General features: G+C 42.0%; 2 protein-coding genes and 1 pseudogene across 2 annotated transcripts; 2 read left to right on the top strand and 1 right to left on the bottom strand.

Annotated features, from left to right (window-relative positions):
* Positions 1–11590: 11590 nt before the first annotated feature.
* On the bottom strand, positions 11591–11809 carry LOC122643380. The gene is given in 1 exon segment (XM_043837004.1): positions 11591–11809. A coding segment is annotated over 1 exon segment (219 nt).
* A 2343-nt stretch (positions 11810–14152) lies between these two features.
* Positions 14153–14764, top strand: LOC122643379 (annotated as a pseudogene).
* Positions 14765–16053: 1289 nt separating this feature from the next.
* Positions 16054–17632, top strand: LOC122641442 (ammonium transporter 1 member 1-like). Its single transcript, XM_043834677.1, has one exon. The coding sequence runs from the start codon at positions 16089–16091 to the stop codon at positions 17592–17594; it is 1506 nt and encodes a 501-aa protein (XP_043690612.1). The 5' UTR covers positions 16054–16088; the 3' UTR covers positions 17595–17632.
* Positions 17633–21005: the final 3373 nt, after the last annotated feature.

The following is a 21005-nucleotide window of genomic DNA, read 5'->3' as shown; positions in this document are numbered from 1 at the left end:
GAAGAGGAGGAGACGCAGATGGGCAAATGAGAGCACAGAGACCAGATGAAGGGGATAGGGGACCAAGACAGAGGAAAAATCCAATAACTGTTGAGGGTAGAATGTATTCAAAATATCCTACCCAGATCTTGGTTCGGACGGAGTGATGCGCGCTGGCTAGTGTGCAATAAGGAATTAAAGTTGCACCTTCTCTCACAAGGCGTCTTTTGGGGGATTGGCAAACGTTTGGTCCTACAATTGATATCAAAGTAGGTGGTTGCAAGTTCGAGTCTCCCTGGTGCCATGGGTGCTCTGTTATTGGGCGTCGACTATCACCATGTGATGATATATCCAAATGATTCTAGACAGCCTAGCATTTTTGTTCAAGTCAAAACAAATAACATAGGGCTCCTAGAAAAAGATTATAGAGAATCCCTCCTAAGCGGACAATTTCCAACTTTCATGAGAGTTGAACTCTTTAGCAACATTTGCCCAACTAAGCGCAAAAGAGTACAAGGAGGTCACAGACCTTCACGAGAAATTTCAATGGTGTCCAACCAGACTTTATTCACCAAAACAGAAAATCCAGTTTAGGGTTCTGCTTTAAATTGAAATCGCTTGAGGTGGCCAGACCAAGTGATCACCGGCTCCCAAAATTGACGGCGAACGACGACGAATTACCGACGACCAGAAGGCTGCCATCAAACGCCTTGGATAGCCTACGGATGACCAAGAATCGTATCACAGATCAAGGAAGAAAACCCTTTTTCTTAAGCAAAGAATCTTGAATATTTTAGAATTCATCTTCAACCTCCATCCGCGATTCCAAAAGACCCTAACCCCTTCTATTAAAACCCAAAACAAGATTGCGACGGCAACAACCCCAACCCTTCATTCCTTGGTGGGTTCGGAGTCCTCAGCTCTTCAATGAGCGATCTGATGCATTTTCATTCGATATTGAAGGCAACCACCGGACGTGATGGAGTGGTGTGTGGATTGAACTTAACCAGTCAACATGCCCTACATTCAAGAAAACCACTTTCAGAAAATCTCTGGACCTTCGTTTTCGTCGGAGGTACCTTAGAGCTCAGTGGATATGAAGACCGGTGATTCGTTTCCTCTGTTATGGGTGTTTTAGGTTGAAGATGAAGGAAAGGGTACCATTGTAATTTAATTTCTGTTGTTTTAGTTCAAGGGTTAAGTAGTCTTTTTCAAATAATATCTAACAGCAGACTAACACCGTAAACTGGAGGGGGTCAAAATATAAGGTGGGAAAATCAAGGGGAGGAACGTATAATTAGGGCAAAGTATAGGGGAGAGAGATGTAATTTTCCCAATTTTTTTGAAGCGTTCACTTATTTTCTTCTGCGACTTATAGTTCATGGGAAAATCTCAGTATAGTTTGTGATTATTGAGGAATCGTTATCCTCTCCCGTTGCTGCATGGTGTAGTAATGCATCGTATGGTGCCTGCAGAGGCCATGTGCATCATGTGAGGTCCGCTGTACCACATGGCTTCTGCAGCATCGCATGATGCAGTATTGCACCATGCAATAATAGGAGAGGATAAAAATTCGATTACTAAGACACTAGAAACTATAAAGCCCTCTTTGGTATAATTTTTATTTCAATTTCTGAGGCTGTTTGGTATAATTTTTGTACTCAATGTCAGATAAAATAAAACAAGCTTGAATAGAAATCTTGAAATAGCTTCAGCCTATTTTGGATAAATTTTGGGTAAAATACACGTACCCTTCAAAATTCCACGTATCAATGTTACTTTTCAATCTAAAGTCATTTAATTCCACACTGTTGTTTTAGGGTAATGTGCAATTATACCTTTTCTAAGGCGTAATTATGAAAAAACCCTTAAGTGGTTAAAAAAGGTAAAAAAGTAAAATACCCAAATCGCCCTCCCTTCTCCTTTGCCCTTCCTCCCTTTCTCTTACTCACATTCCCTTTCGCGATCGGAGAACAGGGTAGAACATTCCCTCAGCGCCCCCACTCCTCACAACGGGTTCTGGCGACTCGGTCAACGAACCTGAACTTCCTCTCGATTTGGCAGAACCCGATCGGCCTAGTCTTCGCCGTCGCCGTCCACTTCGAAGACTACAGTTACAGACCGGTCTTCCGAGAGACTGTTGAGATCTGCCGGAGGAATCTGGTTATGAGAAGTGATTAAACTTCTTTAATCGTTTATCTGCTTAGAGCTCTCACGTCCAAAATCAAAATTAAGGAAGAAACCTTAACAATGACAAAATGCACAGAGGTTATATCAAATTAATACTAATTTTTTACTAAAATAATGTATTTATGCAAATCGAATGTTTATTCTGAGATGTTATTTGTTGGGGAGTGTGGATTAAATCGAAAAGAATGATTTATTGGTGGTGGTGGTGGGCAGGAAGTAGGGAATCGAAGCGGTTCCGATGCAGGGCAACGTCGGATGCGTACGAGAGAGCAGCAAAGGATCGTTCAGGTTAAGATCTCAAATTAGTACTTGGTTGCGCACCGTTTCCAGCTCAACTAAGTTGCGCGCAGATGATGGTGGAATCAGCAAGGTTGGCAGCGCTGGAGGTGGGTTTGGAAAGGGTGGTGGAGCTGGGGTAGATTTGGTAAGGGTGGCGGTGTTGGTGGAGGAATAGGCAAGGGAGGGGGACTCGGTGGTGGAATTGGTAAAGGTGGAGGAGTTGGAGGTGGCGTTGGAGGTGGGGTTTGTGGTGGTGGTATTGGGTATCTACATTGTTTTAGGGAAGATGAGGGCATTTTGGTTTTTTCAAATTTTAAAAGTTGTTAGAAATAAGAGTAGATTGTTCTGGGGGCGGTTTTCATGCACGGTCGTGTATAAGAGAAATCATTTACACTGAATTTTAGTAACCGTCAGATTAAAGTGTTCTAATCTGAACCGTCCAAGAATAAAGTAATTGTAGATAACTCCTATACGATTACCTTTCAATACCTTTTCAAATACTTGAAAAAGACTTTTGTACTTATCAATAATGATTAAAAAAAAGGGAATTAGAACCATTAGAGGAAAAAAAAGGAAAACGAAACAAGGAAATTGTTTCATTCTCCGAAACTCTTTTTTTTCAAATACTTTATTTTTGGCCTGCAACTCCCTTTTCGTTCTCTGCAACTCTTCTTCAAACACTGGTTTCTTTCATCTCGATCTCAACTCTCAATCGACCACACGAAAGCTACTTGGATCCATTGCTTAGGGGTTTTCTCACGGTACAGGTAAGCTATCGTTTTCCACTGCATATTGATCTTTGATCTATCTGAATCGTAAAAAATCACTCCCTTCTTCGTAGAAAAGAGTAGCAGGAAACTTGAAAAAAAAAAAGAAGAGATCTTTGGGAGGCTTATTGGACTCCAATCACTCCCATGTTTCTTTTTTTGGAGGTGTTCTTCATTCTGAATGGTTTTTCTCATCCACAGAATCCTCTGGTCAACTGGCCAAGAAAGGATATCAGATCTTGACCAATTTGAGTAATCCTTAGTTCATTAGATTCATTTACAACTTTGTAGGAGATCAATATTTCGCCGCATTTGGTTGTCATTTAATAATCTTGAATTGCATTCCAGGGGTAGGGGTTGAATCTTAATTTTCTGCAAATTGTTAGTATTTAGATTTTTTAATCTTGATTATTTTTTGTCTTGGTATTCATGCTTATCCTATGTCAAAAGCATGGTGAACATATGTTGGATACGCCTTGTGTGATGCTGAATATCAATTCTGGTTTTCTGTAATATCTTGAAACCATTTCCAGGGGTGGGGGTTGAATCTTAATTTTTTGCAAATTGTTAGTATTTAGATTTTTTAATCTTGATTTTTTTTTGTCTTGGTATTCATGCTTATCCTATGTCAAAAGCATGGTGAACATATTGGTCATAATTGGATACGCCTTGTGTGATGCTGAATATCAATTTTGGTTTTCTGTAATATCTTGAAACCATTTCCAGATGGTCATAATGTTTTGGGAAAATTATACCTTCACCCCCTGTACTTTGCCTAAAACATTAATAACTCCGAGGTTTCCAATATCCACCTTGTACACTCCCTCGATTTATAAAAAAACACAAAATTAACAGTCCGTTAGATAAAGGCTGTGAAGTGATTACGTGGGATATAATTTGCACTTAAAATGACTCTTACAATTATGACCATTGTCTTTCCCAAACCTCACCCATCAGCCCTTGGAGTTCAACCATTGCCTAATACAAAAGAGATCGACAAGTTTATTTGAGAATGCCGCCCAATATCCAGCAGAGATGGGTAACCCAGTCTCTGGTTAAAGGCTTAAAGCTAAATGTGCCATTTTCCCCAAATGGAACTTCACTATTCTCCTTCCAAAATATCCCAATATAAAGTATAGAAGGGCAAAAAATCTCCAATAGTTCTCCTGTCTTCCCATGGCATCCAGCTTCTACTCTCTAATCCATTTCATCAAATAAGTTAAGAGCAATCTAACCATTACTGCCTGGTACTAAAGCAAGCCAAGGCAATGGCCAGCCTCTGTGGCACCAAGGGGAGAGTCATATATTTATGCTGACCCAGTTTCTCTTCATTCATGGTAAAGAGAGAATTTCCTCATCAAGGAGATCTGAACCCTTTGATTAGCATGGGAAAGGATATTTTTGATTATGTACAGTATGGGGTGGGAGTTAATGATGACAAATGAGTCCAATCACAAGGTCATATTACTAGTAGAGAGGAGATTTTCTCTTCTCCAGGGGAAGGAAAACTTCTTGTGTATTAGACCAATTTTTATGGAGAGCAGGTTTTATGGACAGCACACCCATGTGGAATCTATGGATGGGCATTTAGTTCTGCCACATGGTGAGTTGTGAATAGGTAGACCTCAAGCCCCCTGTTCACTTTCAAGTTTCAGTCCAATAGAATTGACACTGGCAAAACAAAGCATTCAAAAAATCTAAGACTACAAAGAGAGTGTATGGACTACCAATATGGTTCATGGAGAGTGAGCCAATACATGGACTGAAATTTGGCACGTGGCCAATCCAAAGCATTCCTTACATATCTAAAGTCAAAATTGCCATATCAGCCCTCCACATGACAAAAGTTGGTGTGTCCATCCAACCTAATCCAAACCACCAGACCCTTCAAAACTTATCCGAAGTGTTCAGAAGTTTCATAGCTTTAACTTAAAACTCTCCTCAGTCCCCAGACAATATACAAGGGTTTCTCAGAAACTTAACCAACTGATCAAGTTGTCCATGAAATGGGTTTGCAGGAAAAGCATTTATTATTTAATTTTTCGTCCTGCAATACTCTGTTTTCCAATTGACCCTTTCTTCTTCTGTATTTTCTGCAAATACATTTCAAGAAGACTTAATTCTGGATTCTTTCTGGGAACAATTCCAGCTTATTTTTCATTGGAGACCAAATTGAAGCTTCTCTAGTTAATGTTCTCTTCATCCTTAAATGCTCATTTTCTGTTACTGATTGATTTAATCAAACCCCCTCTCCCCCAATTCTTGTATTTCAGGTATACACTTAAGTGAGCTGTCATTCTGATGGTGATGATACTCAGTAGCTTTGATTGAAGATGCACAGGCCTCCTATCTGTGGGTTTCTCTCCTTTCTGATGTCTCAGGATTGAAGAAAGAATGCTCTGATTCAATATGGTCCACTGCAAAAAGGGAATGGTTGAGCCAAAGATTTTTCAGTTGCAATGCCACCATCTAATAATGCAACTGGATTCAGGAATATGATTTTTTTTTTTATTGAAATAGGAAATTGTCTAAACAACCTGCACCAGTAATGTTTTTTGTTTTTTTTCTCAATTGTTCTCCCTTAATCTGGAATTCCATTCAAGTTCATGTCTGGTTGTTGTGAGTTTTAGTTACAACTCAGAATTCTCTATGGATTTTTGGGTAGATGACATTGCCTCAATATGTACTTCACAATGACAAGTTTTCTGTAGTGTTTCATCCCCATATAAATGAAACGGGGCTCACATCATGGGGTCAGAAGTCAGATGCATACCTTGTATTTTTAGACCTTTTTGGGTTTATTATAATCAATACCTTATTAGAATGAATTTAACCTTGAAGCCCCAAAATCAGTCACTTTGGCATTGAAATTTATCCAAGAGTAACTGAACTGGTGAAGTGTCATGGTGGAAGAGTGTTCCATTGGAAGGGAGGTTCAGAGTTTCTTCCTAAGATCTTTTATTTCCTTCTAAAGTACCATCTTTAGCACTCTGAATTTTTGAAAGAAAATGGCCACAACAATAGGAAAAGGAGGAGACGTTCACTCAGCACTACCAGTAATATGCATTCACAGCCACCAAGCGGACTCTGAACCAAACATTTATTCCAACGAGGAAGAATAACAATTGCAAGGTGTTGAGTATGATGGACTCCTAAAGGTGGGGTGCAACCCGCAAGAATCCATTAAGTCCCATATGGAGGAGTAGCCCACCACTTCCATGTGTAGTAGCCCTTGGGACCTGTAGTAGCTAGTATCATCTTTCTTTGACTTGCCAGCACAAGCATTAACAATAGGAGATACAAGGCTTGGAACAAAACTAATTGCTTGGAACTTTGTTGGTATTGCTCCAGACAGTGGAACACGCATAAATTACTTATTCTCTAAACATAGATTGACTGGACCAAGGCTGGATTGAAGACTGAACTTAAAGATGAAGAGTTGGGTAGGAAAAGAGGATTTGTTGGTCTCTCACCAACTAAAAGATGGCCTCCTACCGATCTCCTCCTTGGAATCTCACCAAGAGCTGCTGTCCCTCATAACATGAGGCATCTCACACTCACACACATGCACATAGCAATGTTTTTTAGCTGTAATATTCGTTGGGCAAGATAGAGTCCTCCACTTTATTTATAAGAATGTAGCATCATTACATTATTAGTAACTCTCTATTGCTAATGGAGAGTTACTAAAACAGAGATGTAAAGAAAATAGAAACTTTAACATAATAGCTAAGTGAATAGAAATAGAACTACAACAGAAAATAAATCTATAGGATTGCAATACAAACTAGAAACTTTATCTCCAAGCCCGAAATATCTTCTTGCTGTATCTTGATGTATCTTCTAGAAACCTCCTTCCATGCATGGACTAACTATCTGGACCTAGTCCTGGCCCTTCTTATTCTTGTGGAAATACTTCTGCCGGAACCTTTGATCCACATCACTGTGTGTGTGTGTGTGTGTGTGTGTGTGTGTTGGGGGGGGGGGGGTGAGGGGGTTGTGTGTCCCTCTGTCTCTGTGTGTGTGATCAAAAGGTACCTAGCATCAACATCAATTTTTTTACAGTTAATCTGAGAACAAAAAAGGCCAGGTTATGCACTCTCTATGTTGCACATCCAAAGCAAAACAATTGAATCTCTTTAAATAGTCTCAGGCTGAATATGTATTCTTTTGATAATCATGAAATGTCTTACAACATGTTGACTGTCTTTGTGTGGTTTGTCTCTGTGATTTACAAACAAAATTTAATCTTCTTCTCAGTCTACCTAAAGAACAAACAGGATTGGGATTGGAAGCTTGTAGATATAAAATTTTTAACAAAAAATAGAAGCACAGAATGGGCCAATCTCTTAAACCAAGCAGTCTCTATTGCTTATTTGATTTCAAATAGACAAGCATCCAACAATGAACTTCAGTAGTCATGGCCCAACTAATTTGAGATTTTTTCCCTTCTGCAATTGAGATACAAGTAGGGTAATAGACAAGCATCCCTACAAAAAGTTGAGATAAATAGCAGATTCAACTCAAAGCATGTCAAATTGTCAATATTCATCTGTGTTTGAAGGTATCTTTTCAGACAGTCTAGTAAATTTTTTCCTTAGGAATTGACGAATTTTAAGAACCTCTGAAGAGCTTCAATAAAAAGAACTAAAAAGGAGGAGGAAAGAAGAGAAAGCTAAACTGAAAGCTACATTAATGAAAGCCAGAGATGACAATGAATCATCTTCTAGTTCTTCATCTGAATCGAGTGATAGCGAATGCGAAAAGATTGTTGATATGAAACTCCTTCAGACTTCAAAACAATGTACTTCAGTAGTCATGGCCCAACTAATTTGAGATTTTTTCCCTTCTGCAATTGAGATACAAGTAGGCTAATAGACAAGCATCCCTACGAAAAGTTGAGATAAATAGCAGATTCAACTCAACGCATGTCAAATTGTCAATATTCATCTGTGTTTGAAGGTATCTTTTCAGACAGTCTAGTAAATTTTTTCCTTAGGAATTGACGAATTTTAAGAACCTCTGAAGAGCTTCAATAAAAAGAACTAAAAAGGAGGAGGAAAGAAGAGAAAGCTAAACTGAAAGCTACATTAATGAAAGCCAGAGATGACAATGAATCATCTTCTAGTTCTTCATCTGAATCGAGTGATAGCGAATGCGAAAAGATTGTTGATATGAAACTCCTTCAGACTTCAAAACTCCTTCAGCTTCAACGATTCTTTCCTATTATTTTTCGATGTGGGGATAATTTGCAGAAATCGAACAATGGGAAGACAGAAGGCCGAAGAGAAAGAGCAGGGGGACAGAGAAGAGAAAGAGATCGAATTGTATTCCTTTTTTTTTCTCTAATCGTCCTTGTTCCCTTATTTTTATTTATTTGTTGATAAATACAAAGTCTTATATAGACGTATTTGAAAGAGTAACCGAAAAGTAACCATATAGGAGAAGTATATATTATTACTTTATTCTTGGACGGTTCAGATTAAAACAAATCGATCTGACGGTTACTAAAATCCAGTGTAAAAGATTCCTCTTATACACGACCGTGCATGAAACTTTTAGCCATAATTTTTTTTTAGCATTTAATGCCTGAAATTAACGGCGTGGACTGAAAAGTAGGGGTGGTACGTGGAATTTTGAAGGGGTGCGTGTGGACTTGTCAGAACCTTAGGGGGCATGAGGAATATTGGGTGCATTATAGGGGTGCTCGTATTAAAAACTTCATGTTTGTGCAAAATTGTAGTTTTAATTTAAAACTCAAAAATCCTTTCTATCTCTCTCTCTCTAGCCTTCACCAAGGCACCAAGCCTGATACTGAAGAAGGTTCCGAACTCCCATCATGTCTTCCAGCTCTTTGCTTGACAGCTTTGAAACATCGTCCCCGACGTCCTTAATAGAACTGATCTGATTCTCTGAACAATTGGAATTTCGTACTTTTATCGGATCCTCCCTATCTCTTGATCGAGCTTGTGTAGATATAAGATTGAGTGAGATGACCAAATTGCTTTAATAAAAGACAGAGATCTTTCTAGCTAGCGAAAGAGAACAGGCTGCTTTAACAAAAAGCTACCTGAGAATAGTTAAGGAACAAGAAGATTAGCTTGAATATCTCTCTCAAGCGTGAATAGACTCTCTTATTATAGTTATAGAACTAGGAGTTGGTCTCAAGATAAAGCTTTTACCCAGCACTCCCAAGCCAGGTCAGCTTTGACTTCTATAGATAGGGCACTTACTCTCATTTCCATGGCTGGCAGTTTTTATTCTTTTAGTTGGAGTGCTCACGAGAGGATAATGTTTTAGTTGATTTAAATAACAATTCAACGTTTTTATGTTCATAAGGGAGCCGTCGGGGTAAAACATATCCCCGAATCTTGTGTCGATTCGATAAAATGCTTCAGGCTTCACCCCCTTTGCATGAAAAATGCTTTCTACTTTCTGTTTGCAGATCAAGTCTTATCGAAATCGGATTTCCTTTTCGTGCCATATGTGCTTAGACTTTTTCCCCTTTTTTCTTCCCAGTCTAATATTTGTTCTCGAAGGTCTCCCAGGAACATCCTATGGTGTTAATAAGAGGAGGTAGAGTGAAAGATTCGCCAGGTGTGAAATCCCATTGTATTCGAGGAGTCAAGGATTTGCTGGGAATTCCGGATCGAAGAAGGGGTAGATCTAAATATGGTGCGGAAAAACCCAAGTCGATATGAATGGAAGATGCCTCTGGAACTTGTTTTTCTCGGTCAGTCAAGGGAACAACCACAATGTTACACCCCAAATAGAACTATACGAAGCCCTTCCAAATGACTATAGTGTAGTATACTACACGAGCCAAGAAAGAGTGTAGTAGACTCCATTCGCCCGTGGAGGTGAGTGGAGGAAGAATCCACAAATATGCTACAGGTATTGCTTCTAATAAAAGCTCGTTCATCAATTCACTCTACCACTTGTTAGTCTTACTACACTACACTGCACGAGTGACGGGTGAAGTTGAAGTAGACACGGTCAAGTGAAGTCGACTTCACAAGTGATTCAACATACCATATTGACATAATAAAGAAGAGAAGGGTCTCGCCCGGATGAAAAACTACAGGGCACACTAGCTAAAGCTAGCGCCTTTATTTGGTTTAGTAAAGGGGGTCGCCCTAAACGAGTAAGGCCGGATTTCATCTCCTACGCCATGATTTACAATCAGCCGGATTTGTAACCAGCATACGGTCGAGTTGGTCTAAGACCACCCTTGATTTACAACCAGCCTACGGTCGAGCTGGTCTACGACCACCCCTGTAGTTTTCTTCGCAGGAGTGCGCATCCGCGCACTTCCGTTTTCTACTCTGCTCTAGCATCTAGGATCACAAGTGGTACGCATTGCAAGGGTGGGAAGGCAGCGAGCTCTGCTTGAAAAGCGAAGTGAGCCTATCAGAGAAAACCATTGCGCGCGTGACGCACGCATCCATTTTTCAGCTGGCTTTAAAGCCCCTCCAGCTCTCGGGGGTATCAGTGGCAAAGACTACTTGGTCAAGCCTAAGGAGATTACACAACAAAGGGCAAGCAAGTGGATCATCAAAGTACCGCTTGCTAACGAAATTTGTCTAATACCTCAAGTTTTGGGCTTGTTCAAGTGCTTCAATTGAGCCATTGAGAAGATTAACCACTAAAAGAGAGTCGCTCTCAATGATGACTCGTTGGTAGCCACGCTGGACTGCGACTTTCTTGTGGATCATCCTATGATTACCTGATGATGGGAATAACAAAGCAGAAATTTTTAAATGAGCATGAAATGTCAATAAATGAATTGTCTCATTATTCGTTATTTCCGCGTCTTTTCGCTGCATTCACTTACAACAAGAAACAACCACTAGCATTTGGTGCAACACCTGCATTTTGGTGCATTCTTCTTCCTTTCCTTGGTCTTTTGTTCCGTCATATTCCTAATAACTTATCCAATTACAACGTATTAACCGCTAATGCACTTTCTTTTGTCAAATCTCAGGGACATGGTCTAATCATGAGGGTAGTATTTTATCATGGTGTCGGATCCGAAGTTTTTATGGATTCCTTCTTTGTTAACGGGGTCGACCCCAAAGCCATAATGTCTCAAAACGAGGAGGCCATAGAGAAACTCTTTTCTGTTCCTTTGTCTCTAACTTCGTGAAGAACTCCACTCTATCTCTCCTTCATTACGAACAAAAAAGTGGGGCTGCGCCTCAGTTGTACACTCCCTTCGTTCTACGAACCCTTGTTGATTCTGAACTTCGTTCGCAAAGGAACCGGACTTTTGAAGGGCCAGCCCCTTTTTATGCGCTGCTTTACCCTTGAAGGAAAATGAACTTTGCTCCTCTGGGCGCTAGGCCCTCCCGTGGTTTGTGAGAAGGAAAAAGGACTCATCTTTTGTTGCATCTGGCACGAGATGAAAAATAGAGAGCTTCGTCTATCGATTAGCATCGGATTGATGGAGCTCTTGGCATTGCTTTGTTTTTCTCTCCTTTCCTATCAGCGAGTTCCGATCCTTTTGTTCGAGATTTCTTCATTCGTACCGAACCGTTTGCAGAATCAAATTCTGATCCACAAGATCCTATATTAGCTATATATCCTCCTCGCATTTATGTTGGAGACGTTGCCAGTGCTATGGGCTTTGGCTTATGTAGATAAAAAATGATGAATGGGGTTGTGGCACTCCACTCGCCTTCTTTATGCAACTCCTCTTCTCAGATACAGATCGGCTGGACTAGAGTGCCTTTCGGGGGATATTGACTGAAATGCCACTCCCTATTTTCATACTAATATATCATTTCTTAATGATATACACACTAATTTAGTCAAATTCAGTGTTAATGGTCACGCTTTTTGGGACGTTATGAGTATTTGGTCCTCTTATTTTTAAATTCGACGCAGCTGCTTCTTCCCCCTTTGATGAAAGATAAGCGCTTTGGTTAGAGCCGAGAGTACATTACTTTCCTTGCTTTTCAGTCGGTCATACAAGTTTGGTTAATATAGAGAAGTTGTTACCTTTGAATTTGACAAGGGTTCGGCCACAGCTGCTTGTGGCCACTTTTGACCCCTCCTGCAGTCGTTGCCCTTCCAACTCTGAGGCGTTCTCTCCTTTTTTTTTATCCATGGTCAAACCAGCGAAAAAAGGGTAGAGTGCAAACAAGCAATGGCCTTAGACAACCAAGCAACTCCATAGCGCGCGTTTCCCCACCCCCTTCTACAACTCCCGCCCCATCCCCTCTGAAACTCCTGAGGGGAGTTAAAATTGATTAACAAAAACCCTACCTGATATCATATGAGAGTAGAGAAGAACAAAAAAAGGAAACATGGAATAAGAAAGGAAAAGAATTGGTGAAAATTGAATGATTTTTTATTAAATAGGTGAGGGAAAAGGATGAGTGGGGAGGAGTTTGGAGAGAATGGGAAAACACGGGAATACATACAAACCGTTATTGTTTCTTAAAACCGTCAATACAAACCGCATGTAAACCGGTTGTGAATTGACTAACAAAAACTGAATAGAAAACTGGTAATCATGCAGATTTGGGATGGTAGGTGTGGAGGGGCCTTAAGTAGAGAATGCTTCAGTTTTCGCAAGAAAAAAACAAACAGTTCTTTGTGAAGCAAGATGCAAGAGATTGTGGGGTTCAAAAGACGAAAAAGCCTGAAGGGGATTGAGGAAGTAAAGGAATTTGAACTCGTGAAGGAGTGGATTCCAACGATTTTCTTGGTTACGGACTATGGTGGGTGGGTGACACAGATTGGCGCCTATGAAAGTTGAGAAGGTTGAGGGAGGGAGGTGAGATTAAGAAGTTGAGAAGAGTTGGTTTAAAGTGAGGGAGCTGCTGCCATCATTAATGGATTAGGAAACCTTTTTGAGAGATGATGATGCAAAACATGATTCCGCCGCTGAAGATGATCGCAGGCTGGAAGGAATAAGTTGAACCAAGAAATTAATTGGGATGATGATGCAGTGATGGGGTTCTGACTTCTGAGGTTCTCCATTCTAATTCTCTGATTAAAACGTGAGAGCTTTCGATCTTTGCCCCTCTCATGGTTAAGAGGAAGCGGATTCCTCTGAGCATTTCGTAAAGAGTTTTAATGTTGCTTAAGACACAAGAGCCAGTACTTTGCACCATTTTCTTTTTAGTCCCTCCCCGCGGGATTTCTACGGGAGATACGAATGGACCATAGGGCTAGGGCTAGGGCGAAGCAGCGGTGGCAGTGCTGGTGCTGCCAGCGGAGTTGCAGGAAAGGGGTGGAGTATTTTAAGTTGAAGATGAAGGAAGGGTAGTATTATAAATTTAATTCTAGGGTTTTTTACAATTATCACCCCCAAAATCTTTACTATCTACTATTACCTCCCAAAAAACTTTCAAACAACTGTTACCCCCCTCTGTTACATACTAATAACTAACTGACCCCACCGTTATATTTTTGTAACGGAGAGGGTTAGTCGTGACAGTGTGCCGTTGTCACGGATTTTTTAGGACCAAAATACCCTTTTGGGGTTTTGGGGGTGGTAATTGTAAAAAAAAAAAAAAAAAAAAAACCCATCACCGTCCCTTCTCCTCCTTCTTCCTCCTCTGCATAAAACCAGTTTCACTGGATCAAATTCTTTCTAGAACAACCTTTACAGAAATCAAATAACAAAAATATGGAAAGAGAAATCTCTCTCCCTCTCCCTCTCGTTTAAATGATGAGATTTCGTTTAATTTCTTTTAACTCTCATGAAAAAGTAGACCTAGCTACCAAATCCCATTCAGCATTGAGCATCTCTTTTCTGATCCTATCTTGTAACTACTCGTCTTCCTCACTAAGTCGGTCAAATGCCCACGAAAGGGTTCGACTCAATTGGTACTCAAGAGTTTCTTCCTCATATAAATCCTCTCGTTCCTTTGTTCTAGTACTTCTTTCCATAAATCCTCTCTCTCTCTAATTAAAAGGGTACAAAACACATAAAAGAAGCAGCAGCAGAACACATAGAAGAGAGATAGACAGATGGGTCGTTCTCCTTGCTGTGAGAAAGCCCACACCAACAAAGGTGCATGGACCAAAGAAGAAGATCAGCGCCTCATCAACTACAACAGAGCCCATGGCGAGGGCTGCTGGAGATCTCTCCCCAGAGCCGCAGGTAACCCATTTAGGATTAACCTAACCCAAATCAGCCAAGCTAGAGAAAACCCATGTCGTTACTTCCTCTCTTACTCTCTTTCTCTCCATTTATGTGTGTGTTTCAGGTTTGCTGCGTTGTGGAAAGAGTTGCAGATTAAGATGGATAAATTACCTGAGGCCTGATCTCAAAAGAGGCAATTTTACTGAAGAAGAAGATGAGCTCATCATCAAACTCCATAGTTTACTTGGAAACAAGTAAGCCCCCTTCTCTTTCCTTCTCATCAATTCTTTTCGATTACACATTTAATTGAGAATCTGAAAGCACTTCCAGTATGAACTCATTTGGGACTTTTTTCAAATATTTAGATGGTCTCTAATTGCTGGTAGATTACCCGGAAGAACGGGACAATGAAATCAAGAACTATTGGAATACCCACATCAGGGTACTCTAGACGCCACTTATAGTGGGTGAGAATTTAATTGGGTTTTTCAAATGGGCCTGAAAAAAACCTGAATTTTCTATCGGTCCAAGGTTTTTGATTTTGGTTTGATGGCAGCCACATTTTGGGGTTGGGGTTGCAGAGGAGGAAGAGGAGGAAGAAGAAGAAGAAGGAGAAGGAGGAGGAGAAGGGACGGTGATGGGTTTTTTTTTTTTTTTGTTTAACAATTACCACCCCAAAAGGGTATTTTGGTCTTAAAAAATCTGTGACAAAGGCAAATTGTCACGATTAACCCTCTCCATTACGAAAATGTAACGGTAAGGGTCAGTTAGTTATTAGTATGCAACAGAGAGGGGTAACAGTTATTTGAAAGTTTTTGGGAGGGTAATAGTAGATAATAAAGATTTTGAGATGATAATTATAGAAAACCCTTAATTCTAATGTTTTAGTACAAGAGAAAATAGTTCTTTCACACCAATAAATAACAGCAGATTAACACCGTTACTGTATAGGGGTGATTTGAGTTTCAATTGAAAACTAAGGGTGATGTATAGTTTACCTTTAATATTTTATTTCACATTTTACTTCTTGAAAGTTGAAACAATGAAAAATTTTACTCGAAAACAAAGGAGCCTTTAAACAACGAAATCCCTTTGTGGAGTATTCCGAAGGTGTAACCTAGGCAATGAAAAAGCGGCACGATACTTCAACTAGAGAAGCGACCATCAGTTGGTTCACCAAACCGTACGACCGGCGGACCTTTCAGTTAGAGCTCTATCTCAGGGCTTCTCCCTCACACGGGGCGGGGTGGACCGGAAACTTTGGAAAAGCAAAGCTAGAACAATACGGACCATAAACGTCACTCACAGAGTTCTCAAACTTGCACTAAGCAGGATTCTGCGAAGATTCTGGAAGGATTCAACCACTATCCTACCTAGGATCTTAAAACATTTCCCTATATTGAAATGGTCGAAGTTACCCCTCCACTGTTGGGAGATACACTCTCACAACCATCGAAGCACCTCTGTCAAAGGATTGTGGCTGAAGGAAAACTGTGTCTATCCTTACCAAATTACCCTTCCGTGTATTTCCAAAACTACTACCTAAACAACTAACTAATTCCCAATGAGGGAAACTCAAACAAACTAGAGATTTTACCTTACCAAATTACCCTTTCACCACACCTCCCCCCGGGCCGGCAAAACTACTACTTACAACTAATTAATACCCTACGACGGAAGTCAGCAAACTTGAAAGATGGTTAAATAGGAATCGGACTCCCAAAGGTACGTAGAGAAAGAATTACCTTTCCCAACTCTCTACTCTCTCTTCTACAATGGCAACAGCCCTGAGCTGCTCAGCCGCCGAACTAGGCCAACAACTCGTCGGAGCCACCAATTCAACCGCCGCGGCCGATTACATCTGCGGTCTCTTTGGTGAAGTACAGAACAAATTTACTGACACAAGTTATGCTATCGACTCCACATACCTCCTCTTCTCCGCCTACCTTGTCTTCTCCATGCAACTCGGTTTCGCCATGCTCTGCGCTGGTTCAGTCCGTGCCAAAAACACCATGAACATTATGCTCACCAATGTCCTTGACGCCGCCGCCGGTGGCCTATTCTACTACCTCTTCGGTTATGCCTTCGCCTTTGGAGAACCTTCCAATGGTTTCATCGGCCGTCACTTCTTCGGCCTGAATAACTTCCCCACCAAAGGTTATGACTTTAGTCACTTCTTGTACCAATGGGCATTCGCCATCGCTGCCGCCGGCATTACCAGTGGTTCCATAGCAGAGCGAACCCAATTCGTCTCTTATCTTATATACTCCGGTTTCCTCACGGGTTTCGTTTATCCTGTTGTCTCTCACTGGATCTGGTCCACTAATGGTTGGGCCAGTGCTTTTAAAGCTGATAACTTATTACTCGGTTCTGGGGTCATCGATTTCGCCGGCTCCGGCGTCGTTCACTTGGTCGGAGGGGTTGCTGGTCTCTGGGGAGCACTAATCGAAGGTCCACGTATCGGCAGGTTCGACCATGCCGGCAGATCTGTGGCCATGCGGGGACACAGTGCTTCTTTAGTCGTTCTGGGTACTTTCATGCTCTGGTTCGGTTGGTATGGATTCAACCCAGGTTCGTTTCTGCAAATCCTAAAGCCTTACAGTACCGGAACATTTTACGGTCAATGGAGCGCTGTGGGACGGACGGCAGTGACGACGACATTGGCAGGTTGTACGGCGGCGCTCACTACCTTGTTTGGGAAACGATTGATGTCTGGTCACTGGAACGTCACCGATGTCTGTAATGGGCTTTTGGGTGGATTTGCAGCAATCACCGCCGGTTGCTCTGTTGTAGAGCCATGGGCGGCAATAATTTGTGGGTTCGTGGCCGCTTGGGTCTTGATTGGTTGTAATAAGCTTGCAGAGAAGTTTAAGTACGATGACCCACTTGAGGCGGCGCAGCTGCACGGAGGTTGTGGGGCATGGGGGATTATATTTACAGCTCTGTTCGCAAGGGAAGCTTATGTTAATGAGGTTTATGCGGAAGGGAGACCTTATGGGTTGTTAATGGGTGGTGGTGGAAAGCTTTTGGTTGCTCACATTATTCAGATTCTGGTGACTGTTGGTTGGGTGAGTGTCACCATGGGTCCTCTGTTTTATGTTCTTCATCGGTTGAAGCTGTTGAGGATATCTGCAGAGGACGAGATGGCAGGGATGGATCAGACACGGCACGGCGGTTTAGCTTATGTGTATAATGAAGAGGATGATTGGACGATGAAGCAGGGGAATATGTTTAGAAAAGTGGAACCCACCATTAACAATGGATCATCAGCTGTTGTATGATATGATCGTTAAAGCATTTAATATTTTCTATTTTTTTTTTTTTTTTTTTTTTTTAAAATCAGCTCCATTAGAACTCCTTTGGGCTTCTCTGGTTTTCTAAGAGTAATTTTAAGGGAAAAAATTTGGTGGTCTTTAATCATTTTGTAAGGTAATTTGTTCTTATAGTGATGGAGTTAAAGTATCTTTCTTTTTTTTGGGAAAAAGGAGTTTCATTAAATAGAAAGGAATAATACAAAATTTACAGTCTTTGGTATCTTCTTCCTCTTGCGTCCTCCCCAACTAGGTGAGTGAGGGCCTGAGGAAGGCTATTCAAGTAAAGAGGGATCTCTTGGTCTGAGTCTACAAAGCTCGCAAGGAAATCAGCGCAAGCGTTGGCTTCTCTAAAGACATGCGTAAAAGTGCAATAATCAAACTCCGTCCTCACGTCAAGGATATCCTCCAGCAGCCCTAGGCAGTACCACAGAGCGCTATAAGATCCATTTATCATCTGGATGGCACACATGGAATCAGATCGAACATGAACCCTCTGAAAGCCCATGTCCCTAGCTCTGCGAAGCCCATACCGCACAACCTCCAGTTCCATACGTAAAATGTTATTGTCACTAGAACCACCTACGATGGTGAAGATGACTCTTCCCATACGATCTCGCGCCATAGCACCATATCCTCCCCTACCATTCGACACTGAGCCATCACAGTTAATGGCGAGGCAGCTGGAAGGAGGGCGCAACCAGGAAAAGAGGGAAGGTTGCTGAACAGAGAAGTACACTTTGAGTTTCCACCGATGGAAGAAGACCCCGAGTGGAGTTGTTGTCTGGCACAGTAGGAGTGAAGCCAGAGAAACGGCCTCTAGTGTCCCCAATGATCCGACGTAAAACGCTCTCGCAAGAAGACTTCTGCTGCGTGAAGATCCTGCGGTTTCTCTCGCACCAAATGCGATAAACTGTGGCTCCAAAACTGAAACATCTGACTCTGCTAATGAAAGAATCACCGATGAAATGGTCAACTAACCAATGGACCACTTCAGGCCAAGATTGGTGAGAGGGGTTGGTGAACCCGATGAGATGGAGAATCCACTACCAAATAAAGTTGGAGAACGAGCATCGGAAGAATAGATGCGAAAGATCCTCAATGCCTGTATTACACAGCGAACAAGTAGTGTCTGTAGTCACGCCCTAGCTGGCGAGCTTGCACCTGGTTGTGAGCCGTCCAAGGATGGCGAGCCAAACAACAAAGGAGAAACGGGTTTGGGAGGAAGGGAATCACACCAAGTTGGACCACGCCACAGGCTCCTTGTGAGTCCTGATTGAGTCCCAGGCCGTTCTAAGCGAGAAAGTTCCCCTCGAAGTAGCACACCACACAGCAGTGTCAGAGGGGAGCTTTGTGAAAATCCTAGTAGAGGAAATTTCGAGCCACCTATCATGAATAGCTGGATCAGAGATGTTTGTAGGCCAATAAGCCCCATCCACAATGAGGCTATCAACAGTCGAGTAAATGCTTCTCCCCAAGGCTTCGGAAAGCAGCATGCCAGGCTTGTAAATGGGACCACTTGTAAGCCAAGGGTCGAACCACAAATTGATATCCTGGCCAGACTTGAGCAAGTACCTGATATTTGGCATGGTGGCGCTGCGAAGCTGAAAGATTGCACTTAGGGATCGCGAACATTGTGTCGGGGCTGGGGTTGACCAAAAACTATGTCGTTTGAGCCAACGATGTTTGACGAAATGCACCCAAGCAGTATCATGATTTGTTGCAATGTGCCACACCTGGCGCATGAAAGCCGCAGTATTCCACTCACCCAGCCTGCGCAATCCAAGCCCACCCGGCCTCTTTCTTGGGACTGCAGACAGTGTCCCAGGCCACCTTAAAAATACCCTTATCAGCATTACCCCACCACAGGAAATGGGCTAGCCTTCTCTCAAGGGAGGTGATCACCGAGGCGGGGAAAGGAAAGAAATTTAACCAGTAAGAAATAATGCTGCCCAGGATGGAAGAGATGAGAGTGAGTCTTCCTGCATAGGAGAGGGACTTAGCCTTCCAAGCACAGAGGCGACTGTCGATCTTAGAGAGGAGGGGATCGAAGTCACAAGGAGACAGGGACTTGGAAGCGAAAGGAACCCCCAAGTACTTTATGGGTATAAGACCACAAGAGAACCCGGTAGTAGCACAGAAGAACTCCATGATCTCAAATGGGCAGTTGGAGAAAAAAATATTTGACTTGCCTTGATTTATAGAAAGCTCGGACAAGCCAGAGAAGACTTCAAACTCCTTGTGTAACAAAGTGGCATTGGCCCGAGTCACTTTACCAAAAATGAAGAGATCGTCGGCAAAGCAAACAGTAGTGACCTTGGCTTTATCACAGTACTGATGGTAATAAAAAACCCCAGACTCTACCGTCGCTGCTAGGGTATTCGAGAAGAACTGCAACACAATATTGATGAGAAACGGGGACATGGGGCATCCTTGTCGCAGCCCTCTATTAGCCGAGAAGCAAGGGGATTGAGCCCCGTTGACAAAAATGGTATATCTTGGCTTCACAATGCATTGGGACACCCAATTAATAAAAACAGGGGGAATCTCAGGCGAAGCAACAAAGAGAACAAGAAACTCCATTGGACGGAGTCATAAGCTTTGCGAAGATCCACCTTGGCCGTGAAGTAGGGCCTCCCTTTCTTGGAATGGTAACCATGAAGCAATTCCTGACAAAGCAGCACGTTATCGGTAATTTGGCGCCCTTCCATGAAAGCCAATTGATTCAACCCCACCAGCTTGGGCATGACTAACTTCAGGCAATTACCCAATAACTTAGCTAAAAACCTGTAGATCAGAGAGCAAACTGCGATTGGACGGTAGTCACTGAAGGAGTTTTGGACTACCCCTTTTGGAACCAAAGTGATTCTAGAGAGCCTCACCTGGTCAGGGAGATGAAGGTTAATAAAAAAAATCAGAAATGGCATCATGAACCTCATTCCCTGTGATGTCCCAGGGGTGCTTAAAAAAGAGGGCTCCAAAGCCATCAACCCTAGGCGCGCTGTCATCATCGCCAGCAAAGACCACATCTTTAACCTCTTCTCTGGTAAAGGGCTTGATGAGGAGACTACAATCACCATGATCTAAGGCTCGATCAATCGGGAGATCAAAGGGGGAGCAAACCGTGGGGGGGGGGGGGTTCCCATGAAATTTTTTTCAAAAAACCGAGCAGCTTCAATGCGGATATTATTCTCATCAGTGAGAGTGTTACCAACCGAATCTTGAATGGAAGTAATTCTATTCCTGGCTCTTCTAGTCTTCAAGGAATGATGAAAGAAATCCGTATTTCCATCCCCAAGCTCAAGCCATAGGACTCGGGCACGCTGACGGAGCTTAGCTTCACAAATCGCCATGAGGCGACGAAGCTCAAGGGAAACACGC

The sequence above is a fragment of the Telopea speciosissima genome, chromosome 10 (genome assembly GCF_018873765.1).
Source record: "Telopea speciosissima isolate NSW1024214 ecotype Mountain lineage chromosome 10, Tspe_v1, whole genome shotgun sequence".
In the NCBI taxonomy this organism is placed as follows: Eukaryota; Viridiplantae; Streptophyta; class Magnoliopsida; order Proteales; family Proteaceae; genus Telopea; species Telopea speciosissima.
The sequence above is the reverse complement of the archived record's forward strand: the minus strand, read 5'-3'. Positions and strand labels throughout refer to the sequence as shown.

Coding starts and splice junctions, on each gene's coding strand:
- LOC122641442 (XM_043834677.1), top strand. CDS start 16,089: ATGGCAACAGCCCTGAGCTGCTCAGCCGCCGAACTAGGCCAACAACTC.